Source organism: Archocentrus centrarchus, chromosome 13 (assembly GCF_007364275.1).
Source record: "Archocentrus centrarchus isolate MPI-CPG fArcCen1 chromosome 13, fArcCen1, whole genome shotgun sequence".
In the NCBI taxonomy this organism is placed as follows: domain Eukaryota; kingdom Metazoa; phylum Chordata; class Actinopteri; order Cichliformes; family Cichlidae; genus Archocentrus; species Archocentrus centrarchus.
This window is the reverse complement of record NC_044358.1, coordinates 23,746,407-23,761,499: the sequence shown is the minus strand read 5'-3', so window position 1 is coordinate 23,761,499 and position 15,093 is coordinate 23,746,407. Positions and strand designations below refer to the sequence as shown.

General features: G+C 43.0%; 1 protein-coding gene across 1 annotated transcript in view; it reads left to right on the top strand.

Moving 5' to 3' along the window:
- The window catches only part of cux1b (cut-like homeobox 1b), a 63,841-nt gene that overhangs the window by 6,773 nt on the left and 41,975 nt on the right, over positions 1-15,093 (top strand). The window contains 2 exon segments of the mRNA XM_030745492.1: positions 12,000-12,017; positions 12,019-12,111. Coding sequence (XP_030601352.1) covers positions 12,000-12,017; positions 12,019-12,111 — 111 coding nt within the window.

Sequence of the window (15,093 nt, the reverse complement as noted above, 5' to 3'; positions counted from 1 at the left end):
TGCTAATAGCTCACTCTGTGTAATTTTCAGTGTCAATCATGGCTTCAGTTGCTCGATCCATAGCCGGCCCTAAGGCTCAATACATCAGTGGAGTCAGGTGGGAAAAGCCTTCACCCTTTAGCCTCGGCTCTCACTCCAATTTACTTCCCGTTACAATCTCCTTTTTCACTTTCTTATTCTTAGTCCATCAGGGGTTTTGTTGCTGGATTCATTGCATCAATCTAAGAATAGGTTTAGAAGTTTCTTGTTTTTCTTTTTTGTACACTTTTTAGCCCTTATTCTCCCTGAATATGAAAGATAGACATGGCAGATGTTTTAATAAGGAGCCGATTATAGATGTTAGATTAGGTAAAGAGTTTTATTGATTGCCTGGCCCTCAGTAGCTGTGTGTGTATTTCAGCACGTATTTTGTTTTTTCATACATGACCTTAATGTTTAAGTAATGGCTGCGAATATGAGCTACCTTAATTTCAGTAAGTGTCCACACCTTTGCAGTGTTTGTGTTGAGCTCATTCCCATTTTGGTAGTTTAAAAGCAACCAGAGCTGCGATGGTCCTGCTGCCAGCTCACGGAGTAAATGGACGGGCTGCTTCTGTGTCAGCCCTCTAAAAATAACACAGACTGCTGGCTGGGCTCAGCAGAAAACTACCACCGATTATGATGATTCAACTACCCTGTATTCACAGGTGCGCGCGTGTGTGTGTGTGTGTGTGTTGCATGGGGTGGGTTGTGCTTAACAAATGGTTTTCTGCGTTTGGTGTTCACTGGTTTACTTTTAGTTCTCCAGGGTTGGCAAAACTTTTGTTGAAGTCAGAAGAATTTGTTGAGAAACTGTGTGCCCTAAGCGCCTGTGTGCTGTTGAGGTGAACCACATTAATATGACTCATTTGAGTCATATTAATGTAGAGTCCACTTAATTTATATTGGACATTGGACTGAGTGGGACCGTGCTGCTTTAACCTTAGTTTAAGGCTCGTCTGAGGCTTTGTCTGCCAAAAGATGGGAAGTTCTATATGAACGATGTCCTGTATCTGTTAAATTCATTGAACGTCCTCAGACGGTACGTTAACCTCTTTCCGACCTTTGACCTGAGCAGCTGTCAGACTGGAGCCAGGGTTCAGAGAAGCTGTGACCCCAAAGACCCCAGTATGACCTGGGCTGTCTGACTGGCCTAACCTTTAGAGCTAACAGATGATAACTTCACCATCTGTCTTGCCTTTAACAGGTCTAGCCTCCTTGAACTTGAACTTGTGTGAAAATGGGGGGGGAGAAAAAGGACAGAAGAGGACAGAAAACAGTGTCACAGTTTATCCAGGCAGTTTTTCTACCCCGCGGCTGTCTAAGTTTTAAAGCTAAACTGCCAAGGTGAGGGGAGAGGTTGGAAACGTTAGGCGTTGTTTACCTGTTTGTGTATAATTTGTGAGCTCCTGCTCGAGTTAGAGGAGTCTGTGTGCGTCCCAGTTAAAAGGCATAAAATTGGCTGTACATTGCTGAGCTTTTAAAACGAGGAAAAAAAAAAAGTGAGAGTTGCCTCTTGAGGAAGGGGGAAGGGACTATGTGTTTAGTAGACACAGGCTCATCCGCTGACTGCTGTCTGACCCTGAGTTCAGTGGTATGGTTATTAATAGGCCCAGAGGCCTCAACTTCCAGGAGGCCCTCTGATCAGCTCCAGATGTGGAATGAGTGAGGACAAATCTATGCTAGCCTATCCATGTTTCACATGAAGCAGAAAGTAGGAGCGATAGGCATTTGTTGAGACTGATAAAGAGTGAGGGAGGGAGGGACGGGAGACCTTTCCACAGCAGGAGTGTGTTTTGTGAGTCTTTGTTTTTGCGTGTGTGTGTGTTTTTTTTTTCGTTTATTACACTCTCTGCCCTCAGACCAAAAGACCATAAAAACGTATGGCATCACCATGGCGACCATAATAACTACCTATAAAACAGCGTGTAAACTGTGAAATAAGACAAACAGACCAGAACAGCCCTGACTGGCTGGCTGGCTGACTGAATGGCTGCCTTCCGCCATAAAACTATTTGAGAGCCAGACTGAAGGAATGCCTCGGAGGCTGCTGTGGCTGTCACGACACATGAAAGGATTAGGCTCTGTGTTTTATCTCCTCTTTATCTGATGGTAATGGATAAGCTGAGTGTAGCCTATCATCTGACGCTTGGGCCGGGGGTTTGATGTTTTAGTAGGGTGACGGTTTGTTGAGTTGACCGCTTTGGTCTATTGATTGCTGTTTGATGGTTTTGATATGTAGGCTGTGTGGAACAGGTCAAGTCTTTTATGCAGTGAAGGCTCCAAATAGCTTTTAGCTGTCCTTCACTCCCCCCATTACTCTAGTGGTTCGTTTGATGTTTGGATCAATCAATAGAAAGAGACTGAGCTCTTACACATGCTCCATCCTACTTCCCACTGAGCTCAATTCCTCTTCCTTCATTGTGCAGGCTTTATATCACATTCTCTCAACACAGAATAAATGATATAATTACAACCCATTACTTAGCCTAACGCAAGCTAATTATTCTGTCATTACTGTAAGGATTAGCTATGCTCATTCTCTCTTTCGCACTGTGTTTCGCTGCCTTTTCCTCACAAAAGTCATGCAAGCAGAACAGAAAACTCTTACTCATAAAGGCTGAGTAAGACTAAGCCCCAGGACATGTTCTGTTGACGTTGATTGTATAGACCATGGGTGTCAAACTCAGTCAGAACACAAGGCCACGCTAGAAAGTAGTGACAGCACGGACTGGACACATTAAAGAGTCGCGACATACAGATATGTCTAAACTAATGAGGCATTTTGATGTATGCTTTTAATTTATGCGTAGAAATCAACATGCTGCGTTTATAGGCTGTGGCACAGCTCACGCTGATGTGTCATCAGGCGTCTAGAAAATTACTGGATACAACAGATAGACGAGGCTAAATTAAAACGTGGAAAAAGGGCATCACGCAGAGCAGAGATTTAATGTACCAGAGGCACATGAGAGTGATGCACACCTTTTTTCACTGTCTTGTAACTGTGCCAACAGTGTGAAGTTGCTCCTCGTCCGTATATGGAAGTCAAAGTGAATTACAACAAATCAAATAGGCTAATGAATTGAGAACAGATCAAATCTTAACTGAATTAGAGGAACTTTGAACAGTGCTCCATTGTCAAAGGTCGCAGACTTTGAAGGCTAAAAAGTGTGGATGTTTGCAGCATTACGCTGCTATCTTTCACCTGTGTGTGTGTGTGTGTGTGTGTGTGTGTGTGTGTGTGTGTGTGTGTGTGTGTGTGTGTGTGTGGTGTGTGTGTTATATATATATCTCTCTCTCTCTCTCTCTATCTCTCTCTCTCTCTACTCTACTCTCTCCTCTCTCTTTTTTTGTTCTCGGCCGCGCCTGCCTCCCTAACCCATTCTATTTCCCCTGCCCCGGTTTCCTCCTTCCCTGCCCGCTCACCGGACGTGTAAACATCTTTTTCTGCGGTTCAATCTTTCCAGGCTTAAAATACATTTTTATTTTATCAATTTGCCCAGAATATCAAGACAATTAACAGAGTTGTGCTAATTAAAGTAACACAGGCTGTTTTCCTTAACTTTATGAAACAATTTATATGCAGTCTGTGTCACCAGTTGTGCTGGGATTGTTGGCCAGGTCAGAGCCAGAAAAAACCTTAATTATCCACCAATTGTTGCTTGTACCTGCATTTGAAGTCATGTAAAGTAATGGCGGCTATCTTTAAGTTCCCTGCAAAAATCATCGGGCCCCAGGCTTGTGTATGTGCTGCTGGGCCTGGAGAGCCCCACTCTTCTTCCAGACTTGATTAATCCCTATCGCCCCCTCCATGATCGCAGTTTCCATTTTTTAGTCTGTATCTGTGCACTCATCCCCTCCCCAATCTCCTCTCACTGGCACAGAATGGCTTCCTGGCAGAATGGAGGCATTAATTCAGGGATGAGAGGTGCGATACTCTCACCCTCTCGCTCTATGTCTCTCTCTCTCTCTCTCTCTCTCTATCGGCGCTGTGTTTGTAATGCGTGGCCTTTATCGTAGCCTGAAACAGCTCACTACCCTCTGATCCTATCTCAGATCTCAATATCCTAGCCGTTCCACCCTGTAAACGCAGGGATGAAAAATCTTGCCCTTTCACCAATGCATTACACCCTAGCATATCGCCATACCCCTCTCCTCCCATTGCACACTCCCACCACTCACCCTTTGTGACACAGGCCTCCAGCTAAATTCGAACTCTGCAAAATGAGACCAAGTGAGCTGCACTTCCTCCATGCCAGAAACCATCTTAGTCTCATTATATTTGTATTTAGGCTCAGGCCGGGCCTCTGAATCCTCTTGTCAGATGATAGGTCAGGCAAAATAATGACTAGCTCTCAGTAAGCTTCAGGAGAGTTAAGGCTTGGATGTTGGGGAGATAAAACAACAACCAGTCTCTCAGCAGAGAAACATGGATCAATACAAACGAAGCTGCGGTGTAAAAAGGCTGTTTTTGATCCAGGCTTGCGTCAGCATCACTGAGGTGAGTCTTGACAGCTCCTGTGCTGTTGGTAGATATGGATCTGTGTTCAAAAAAAGGAGCAAAATGCTCAGGGACCACAAGCGTCTTGTTAGGCTATGGAGAGTGTTAGGCTGACCCCCGCCCCCAGCCGCTCTGCACATAAACACACGTACACAGTTGCACAAATGCACACGCCAAAAAATATAAAAAAGTGCTCCGACCTCAGTTGTCAGTAAAACTCTTGTGGTGAGGAAAACTTTGTGGCTTTCACTCCAATGGGTGAGAGGAAAAGCAAAAAAAAAAAAAAAAATACGGAGATTCAGGAAGATACAACTCGCGTCTTCAAACTCTGTGGTTTTGTGAAAGCAGCATCTGCTGGCACATTTAAAGTTCTGCACCCTGCTATGTCAAAGGTAGAAAGGCAGACAGGCAGCCAGGATTGTAAGTCTCTTATCTGTGCTGCTGTTGTGCTGTGTTTTGAGGGGGCGTGCCTGTGATCTGTGATCATGTACCGTGTCGCTGTAGCAAGCGTGGCTGTCGCTCCTGACTGAGCTGCCACCCCGCGACTCCACCCCCACACACACAGTGGGTTTGGCATACAAAACAGTCAGCCGCATAGGAGGTGGAAAGCTGTGCTGGGAGTTTGAAAGGTAGGCCTCGTAGATTGCAGATAAGACATCTTTCCAGACGCCTTTACTGTTTACTATCATAACCACATAACAGCCTCAGACATGTCGGAGATAAAAGGAAAGATTAGTGACTGCACTGGCAAGACAGAAAACTTCATCTCTTAAACATCTGTGTCATGTTGCCAAGTACAGAGGCTGTAAAAGACTTCTCACTTTGTAATAAACACAAGAAAGCTAATATGTTTTTTTTTTTTTTTTTTAATATTACCCTCCTCTCTAGTCTGACTAATATGGTGTTAATATTACTGAAAAGAAGCGGATGTATTTTTGTCTGTCCCTTTCTGCGCCTGGCTTGAATTCAAGGGTGGTACTCTGTTAGATTAATGTGTAAAACATGCACTGAATGTGGCGCAGTTAACCTACATGGTGTTTGGACTAAAGGAGTAGTGGCAGTCTACTTGGCATGTGTGACTGCAGACTAGGTGTAAACAAAGTGTTTCTAGCAGTTACACTCCCAATTATTCTACAGAGAGCGAGGGATCTGAAGCAAATCCTTGTGTGGTGTTCTCAGTGTGCACCCCTGGTCACCGTGCACGCCTGGCAGCACAGACGGCAGCTGCAGATCGACTTCATACTGTGTACATAACAATAACTTTGTTGTCATTCCACCAGCCTATCTGTCTCGTCATCGTCGGAGCGTGAGGGTATAAGAAATTCCACAAAGTTTTGATACCTCAATTAAAGTGCGTCTGTCTCCTGTTATCTCATTTAGGCTGTAGTCAATATGATTGGCATAATCAGACATGCCTGATTGGGGCCTCCCATTTAATTAATCAGTCTCACTGTATCATCACCTGTGGCTCATTAGAGTAATTAGAGTGAATTAGTCAGATAGAAGGCCTCTCTCTGCCTGCAGACGAGTGGAAGGAATTTCATTAGGAGTGATGAACACACATACATACACCTTGGGTCTGATGGCCATTGGTAATAGGATTTGTTTACCCGTGACTCTTATCAGTGATAACTAATATTACTGCAGTGGTAGGATGGAGAGTCACTCGTTTATGTCAGGCTTAGCCTCTTCCTCCTCGCCGCGAATATGGCTACCCGTGCCAAATTTTCGCTGGGCGAACATGTTAGCAGACTTCCTCTTTGAAACGGAGTTCAAAAGAATGTGGAAAGACTGGGCTCCCAAGTTACTGCAGCGGCCTGTCTGTGCATTCATGTGAGAGCACACGCGTGTGGAGCAGTGTGCAAGAGGCTTCTTGGCCAAGTCGGTGTTGAAGTCTCTCTAGGGAGTGTTGGCAATCTGTTCCAATCGTCTTTACAGCTGACCAGACGACCAAATGAACCAGGACAGGGACTGCTGCTGTGGGCCAGTCCAGCCAAGCCAAGCAGGGCTGTTACAGCAATCACACAGACATTACAGCCCACTTAATGCTCCCCTGCACACACCACGTTCCATCCTCGGCTAAAAACCAGACAGTGCAGATTCAAAAATAGTGCTGGAGTTACTGCGAACAGTTACAGAAAAGATTGTTTGTTTATTTTTTTTTTCTCTTATATTAAAAGTAAAATATTTCAAAGTCAGGCCAAGGAGAGCCAGAGAGTTGACCTCAGAGGCAGAGCCTGAAGGGCCCAAAACTAGCAGTTTTTCATGCGTTCTGTTTGCTGCTTGATGGTTGTCTACAGGGTGTTCCCTGAAGTATTTGCATTAAAATTATTTCCTTTATAAAATTTATATCTAAAGGGAATCAGTTTCCTTCTTGCCATTACTCCAGTCCTGTAATGCAAAATATGTGTTCATTTCTAAGGTTTTGTGTCTTCACTTGGGGGTTTGGCTTCTTGTCAAATTAATTTGCAAGGTTTATGTGTGTACGTATTATGTCTATTACTGATGTCAAACAAGAAAAAGGGAAATCCCAGCATGCCAGATGGCTTAAACGGCTGTAGAGCAGCCTTTTTTTTTTTTTTATAAACACTAACAATATTCACCTCCAAAATTTTGGAGCCTAATAAACCTTAACAACGTGATTAAAATGACACATAGCCACACATGCTTTTTAGTGAAAAGGAAAGAAACCCTGTGAAAATAAATAGGAAATTTAGTTTAAAATATGCAGCATAGCTAACTGCATGGATCGGAATTTTAAGTCCTTTTTAGATTTTTATTATTCATTTTTTTTTTCCTGCCATGTTTGTCCTTTTGACTTCTTTGTTCAGACTGAAACTTGCCAAGGCACTGCCCACTCCTTTTTGCCAGTCTGCACATGCTTTTGCTGTTTGTGATCGCAGTCATGACTCGGATAGAAAGTGACACATGCCACCATGCCTGCCATCATGAAAATGAAGGGTCTTCATTTTTCTATTTAGCCATCTATTAATCTAGCTATCTGCTATCTTTAGTCAGGACAGTAATATCAACTCCAGAGTGGGTGCTAGTATCATGAAGCCAGATCAGTTAAGCACTGACAATCCTAACTGCAAATAATTTAGGCAGCTTGGATGGTCAGAGTTTATACAGTTAACATTCATATTGTGGGAGTAAGTGTCAACCTCTTTTAACCCTTGGTCAGCTAGTTGACTTCCCAGGAAACTTGAAGATATCACGAAGAAAGCAGCGATATTTTACAGCTATGAATATATTTGCCCTATGGAAATGTGCAAAGACAGTTTGACTCCAGTAGTCCACCATATCCATCGTCAAAAACTTAAGAAGTTTGAGTTTGATTTAAAAACAAAAAGAAAACATGTAAAAACTAAAATCTACCATTAAAGAAACAAACACTGGAAGCGTTGGTTTTTTTAATGCTGTAGGGGGGTGGATGACATCTCCAGAGTACAAATTGTTCAGTGTGGTTTTATTTTCCACTTTATGCAAAAAAAACCCGGCATCCAGCAGAGAAAACACCCAGAACTATTTGTTCAAGCGTTTCACTGAAGGTGCTCAAATATGACAATTTTATTGCGCAATAATATGCGGCTTAAAATAGAAATGACAATGGGCTTCTAATGGTCAGTAAGATTTGGTGTGTGTGTGTGAGTAACGAGCAGGCAGCGGGGATTGTGCGCTTTCCGATGTTACGCTCTATCAGCAAGATGAGTGTAAGTCTGCCTCTGTCTGCTGATGTGGGCAGAGAGTTTGCTGCATAGTCAAAACCTGAATGTTAGGGTCCTTTTTTTTTTTTTTTTCTTTCTTTTTTCAAACTAAGACCATGCCCATAATTACTTGCCCACTTGGCAATGAATCAATCCTCTTCATGTGTGATGTGTTTATTTAGCTTAGCAGTGAGAATTTTTCTTTTTTTGGAGCGAGGATTTGGTAATACATTGGGATATATTCAGGGTATTGGAAAGGGATTGGACAGAATCAAGGGCGTTGGAGATTGGCACATGACCTCTTAAAGCAGAGCCCTAGTGGAGGACTGTGGATATTTCGCTTTTATAAGCACAAAACGGATCTTATTGATCAGTTTAAATGAAGTGATTGACCTACTTTGTCTAAATCTTTGGACTTCCGGATAACGCTGTTTTGCAAAAAACTAGGTCTTCATGGACTGATTTGCATATCAGAATGCATTCTGATAGGTTTAATAAATAAAAAGTCAGCGTTGTTGCAGGATTTACTTCATCTGAGTAAGCAATATTCTGCATTTACAGTGACTGTAAAAGGCCAGAACATGAACAGCAGTGTGTAACAAAGAAGTCACGCAGTGTGAAAGTTATGATCTCTGTAAAGCCACAGTTGAAATAAGAGTGGAAAAATGAAAGCTGGCTGGAGCTGAACAGTTGCATCGGGCTTGCTCGGATGTTACCTACGCTCTGTCGGCCATCCATAGTATTTCACATTTGCAGAATTCAGATCACATCATTGCAGTGGGAGTATTATATTTTCAAAATGTATTCCATGTGTCTAATGACACAGCTGGGATGATTAACAGCGACCGCACTTCGGGGGCATGCTTAAATTTATCCTGGTTGCTGCTAATTCCAACTGAATTCACATCTGGCTTTAAAATAAAATTCCAATGAGTGATTATAGTCCATACTGATCAGAAAAGCAAGGCTTGATATGGCATATCATAATCATATCAATTTGATCCTTGTGTCTTCAACATGCTGGGCGCTGTATTCTTGCTCCTGTAGCTAATCTTTACCAATGCAATAATTATGCTACTGTTCATGAACTAGAACATTCAGTTTTTGACAATTAATTTAACATGATTAAAATTTATCAGGTTCCTCCTTTCATCAAGCGTTGCACAAGCTTCTGCGCACGCTCGAGTTCACTAACAGATAGTGCAGCTGCTCCATGGCCATGGGCAGACAGGCTGCTACATCAACTGCTCCATGGGCAGCGAGAGCAAGATGGCATGTAAGCAAGTGAGCATTTTTTTTTTCCCCCCAAACATCCTGTTTCTACTGCATAAAATCCATTGCAGAGGACAGTCGACCGAATCTATTTGTTATACTTTTTCATGGTTTGTGGATAAAACGAGATCACGGCTGGTCAGGGAATTAAACTTAATGCTGATGGAGGGAGGAAAAAAAAATCTCCTAATTAGTTCTTGATCACACTGTTTCTTCAGAGGGTTGAAATTTCTTGTGTGTGTTTGGGGGTGTGTGGGCGAGGTGGGGAGGTGGGCATGTGTGCGTGAGTGTGTTTTGGGACCTTGTCAGCAGACTGAGCCACAAGGGCCCCTGTGGTAATGTGTGTATTAAATGATTAGTGCGTTAGTTAGCATAACGGCCCTTCAGCAGCGTTTAATCACTCTCAAGGGTGGGCGGCCTCACAGGAGGTGATTGGGGCGGGGGGGGGGGGGGGGGGGGGGGGGGGGGGGGGGGGGGTGGAGGAGAGAGGCGGGGTAAAGGGAGAAGAGAGAGAGAGAGATTTAAACTGAGGAGAAGGAACTGCTGGTTGAATGAGTGAGCAGATGATCTGTAGAGACTATGGAAAAATGAGGGAGCGAGCATGACGGAGGGCAAGAATCCAGCCGAAACATAATCCAGCAGCACTCTCACACACTCAGCGGAGACAGAGAGATACAATCTTTACAAGGCCTGAACGTCTTGTTAATGTCAGCACACGGCCCATCAGCTGGAACAAGTCCCATAAATAGCTATTAATAACAATAGAAAGTGGATGTGGATGAAGATGGGACCTTAGCTCAGCCTTGACTACTGCTGCTGTTGATAATTTTTTTTTTTCCATTATGTGACAGGAGGGGAGGAGTCACCTGGTGGTCAGTAATTGGTTTGAAATGCCTGTATATTTACTAGTAGTAGTTAGAGTGGTAACTGACTGACAAGCTGAAAACCTGCAGAACAAACTTGCAGGTTTTTCCTTGGCGAGATGTTGGTGTTGTGGTTCTGCTTTCTGAAGAGGTTAATGCTTCAGCAGCACTAGGAGAACTTAATTATGTGACAGATCTGTTTCGATTTGTGGCATAGAGTAGAAAATATAAAATAGCCAATCATATGTATCCACTTAACGCATCTGCCAATGATGCACCAACAATGGGGTTTTAAGCCAGTCATTGTCCATGGAAAGAGTGCCCAAAACCCTGAGTGCCACCCAAGGGGAACGTGAAGCTAATGCCAAAGTGCCCAAAAACTGCAGTTCTTCCAGGTGCCACATGACACTGGCTCCAAAAGAGACTCTCTGTAGACTGCTGTGTTAAAATGCCCAACTTTACAGAAATGAAAAGCATGTTTATAGCCTAATACAAGATATAGTGTTTAACTTCTATGGATAGTTTCCCCCCATCATTACAACTCCTTTTTTCTTTTTTTTTTTTCTTTAAATAACTCATCCATCTGGATAATTGAGTTAGGGGCATGGCAGGGTTGATTGACAGGTGTCCCCACACGGGCAGATTGTGCAGATCTGCGTCTGTTAGGCCTCATCCATTACTTTGAGTCATTAAACCGGACCTCTGTGTGCGCTGTTTGTGCCTTTTGGAGTATTTTAAATGGATTATCTGACTAAAATAATCCATTAGAAATACTCCAGTGGCTCACTGTGAGCTGCAGACCATCTGAGATGTTTGTTCTTCATTTTTGATGAGTGAAATTCTTGTATTTTATTAGTCTGCTACTTTTCTGCACTAATTATCAGAGACCTGTCCATAAGTTGCACCCCCACAGTTTATGGACACAGCTTCTAACCAATATATTTGGCATTAGTTAATAACGTAGCGCTCCACCGTCTTGTCCAAATACAGTAACTTGTGGCCTCAAAAGTGATAATTGTGGTGGCCAAAATGCTAACATTGGAGCTTCAAAGCGAGGCTAAAACCAGTGCATGGCGTCATGGTGGCTACATCCAGCTTTTATGCTGTCTGTGGTGGAATCTTTATTTGGTGTGTAAACTGGAGAAGTGAAACTCATGGGTGTTTTTTAAAGTTCTTACATATATGTAATTGGTTAGTTTGTATCTATTTATTTATTTTTGACGTATATGTAAGCTTTTTAAAAATATGTGTAATATATTCGGCGTTGACCCTGATGAAGGCCACAAGCTCAAACACATCAGTCAAAATAAAGCTGTTCTTTATACTACAAGTGTTACTGGAGCTTTGATTCCCTTCAAACTTTATACTCCATGCACCATGGGAGTAGGTGAAGTTGTGCCAGAAACCTTTACTCTGTGGTTGTGTTTTCGGCCTCTGATGCTGCAGTATGCTGGATAATTTCAGAAAGCCACATGGGTCAAAGAGTCTGCTGTCTAGTCACAAAACAGCCCCCGTCTTTTAATCATAAATGAGAACAATGATTCTGATTCTGATGACTGTTACAGTAATGATTAGTCTAATAAAATGTTGAGTGCAATCTTAATTTAAAAAAAAAGTTTTCTGTCTGCCTTGCAGAAAGAACTAGACGTCACCCGCCACACAGCTTGCCAACAGACAGGACGAGAGCGAACAGTCCAGGAAGAAGCTCATCGACCTGAGCCGCGAGTTCAAGAAGAACACTCCAGAGGTGAGAAAATCAGATATTCACAGGCGAGCACCAACACACAGCCACGCGTAGTGTGTGCGCCGCAATTCTTTTGACAATCATACTTGGCCTCAGTGTTTCTTCGTGTCTGCTCTCCTCTTCATAAATGTAGCCGTGATTATTTACTGAGAGGAGTAGACGGAACAGAGATGCGGGCTTGGTTCCCAAAAATAGTCTCTCCATTAGTTTCCCTGAAATCCTAAAGAGACAAAACAGAAAACCCCTCAGGAGTTTGTATTATCTGACCTAGTTTTTTATGCGAGCAGAAAGTGTGGTCGGTGAGTGTGTATGTGAGAGAGGGAGGCAAGGAGAGAGTGGCAGAGCAGGAGGGAGAGAAAGAGAGGGAGAGGGAGAGAGAGTGACAACACTACTAAGTGGGATCAGGAGGGAATTCTGTCCTGTTCCTGTGTTCCCATCACTCCTCCAGGGAATATTTGTTTCATCTCTGTAACCAAGGCAACGCATTTCAAACCTCACAGCAAAAACAAAGTATTGTTGTGTTATTATTGGTAATGTCACCATGGTGAATTATTGATGGCAGTATGAATTATGTATGAACGAAGTAGACAGTGGATAGAAAATTGTCAACTCTCCACGGAGCTGACAGTAGGCCTATTATAGTTACCACAGGATGAGGATTGTGACTATTGACTTCAGCATGTAGCCCACCCGCTGTAGAGTGGTATACACCGGAGGAAACTGTACCTGCATACAAAAGATGCTAATTTCACTTCACCCTACACATTCATCTCTAATCTCATTTCCAAGTATAACCACACAGCTAACAACACACACAGGGAGGCAAGACAGACACAAAGGGAGAGAAACACACATGCAGAGGCAGCGGGAGCCACGCACAAAGAGAACATGCAGAGAAGGCGGAGGCACAAACACACAGAGGCAGATAGCCTAGATCACAGAACAGGACACACACATTCATCAGTGTAACAAGGCTGTGATTTAGGAAGGCTCCTCTGGCGTCTGTGTGGCCCCTGGCATCTCCCTGGTATGTGGAGGAGGAATCTGAGCCAGGCCAGACGAGCGACAGGATTCATTACAGGGCTGTAACAGCCTCAATAGGAATCAGCACTAAAACTCCAGGCGTTTGGAAGTACAGAAGCATCAAGGCTGCCTACCAAATAGGCTGGTTCATAACGTGCGATGGCCTGCGCTTGATTAAAATGCCCCGATCGTCTTGTGTGCATTTGAGGAGCTGTGTTTTTCCATCGCTTGTGTGGCTGTGTGTGTGGTTGACCAGCTTATAGAGCGGGCTGTCAGCTCTCTGTGGTCCGCACCAGTCAACGGAGATCACAGTCACATCAGATCAGACTGCATTAGGCTGAGCGGGAGTCCGTCTCTGATCCATTATTCAACAACCAGGAGACCGGCCCACGTTGACTGTGTCTAGTCTGCTGAGCTGTACTCGGCGTGAACTGCACTCATGGTCTGCATAATAACACACACACACACACTTTTGTAGCATTTTGAAAGTAGTGCAAAGAAATGCAGCGTGAAAACAAAGTTTTTATAATTCATTAGGACTGACACGCTGTTGGAATTCTTTTTTTTTTTTTTTTTTTTTTTTTTTAGAGACTACATCTCACTGCGCTTCCTAAGTTGCCTAAATTATTCATCCAGTTCTTAATTTCCTTTTAGTTAGTCAAGACTGCTCTACTACACTGTTATAAAGGCAAGGGTGGGAATGGTTGTAAAATGTCCCAAAGATTGCTAGCCAGAGGCAGTGGTAGTAAAACAACTTTGCGTGTGCTTGTGTGTGTGCGCGCATGCATGCACATACACACGTTAGTGTTTAGCTGCAGGGCAGACAGACAGCGAATGGGAGTTCCATACTCCCTGGAGGATTCCTCGGGCTGGCCTGTCTGCTGTCTGCCGGCAGCTTACACACCAGCCATCCATCTCCTGCTGCCTGGGCCCCTCCACTCCACTCCCCTCACTACACACACACACACACACACACACACACACACACACACACACACACACAGATTGACCATGGTGTCTGTGTGCATTGTTATGTTATATGGTCATAAATCTTTGGAAGTGGAGGGGGCAGGGGGTGGAGCACCACAGAGTGGACCAGAGGGGTTTGAAACTCCGGTGTTCAGCAGGATTAGCTTTCTGCCGCGTGTTATTTGCATGCATTTGACTTTGTGGCTACACCACGTTATTGTAGTTAACTGAACTAAAATGAGGTGTAAATTAAAATAAAATGTAGTTAACCCAAATAAAAAAGCAAAACTAAACTTTTGAAGAACTAATTAAACTAAAACAAATGTGCAGAAAATGTCTTCAGCTTCTGTCGGTTTGGTCAAATTTGTTATTAAAACCTGCTGTATGTTTAGAGAATTTTTGCCGTATGTTTAGAGTCTCACGTTTGCGACTTGGTGTCTACATGTGTGAATGAGCTGTCGCCAAAAAAAGTGTTGTTTATATTCTTAATTCTGTTCTGAACTTCAGAAAAATATGACAAATGCACTCCATATTATAGTAATTAAAGACTAAAAGTAACAATGAAGTAAAAACTAAATATTTTCAAACAAGCAGTCCTCATCTGGAAACAAACTGAAAGTGAACTAAATTGAAAACAAAAACTCAAAATTAAAGAAGAAGCATACAAAAATATAATAATTATAACTAGTCATCAAGGTTGCTGTAGCATTTGTGAAAGTTTACAGCTATAGAAACTTAAAAACTCAAAATCTGATGAGATTAATGGAGCAACTTCTTAATATTGGTTTACTTTGTTAATTATGGTTGCCTTGAGCTGTCACGTAGACACTTTCAGCAAAAGCTGAACATTAGGATTTGAATAAAGTAGCAATTATTGCTGGGCTACTTCTTTTGGTCAGTGTATTTTCATAAGTGATTCTGTGAATGCAGAGCTGCATTGATAACACGTACTTAGTGTAAAATATTGAAGGGAAAAGTGTCTTCAGTGTTGCA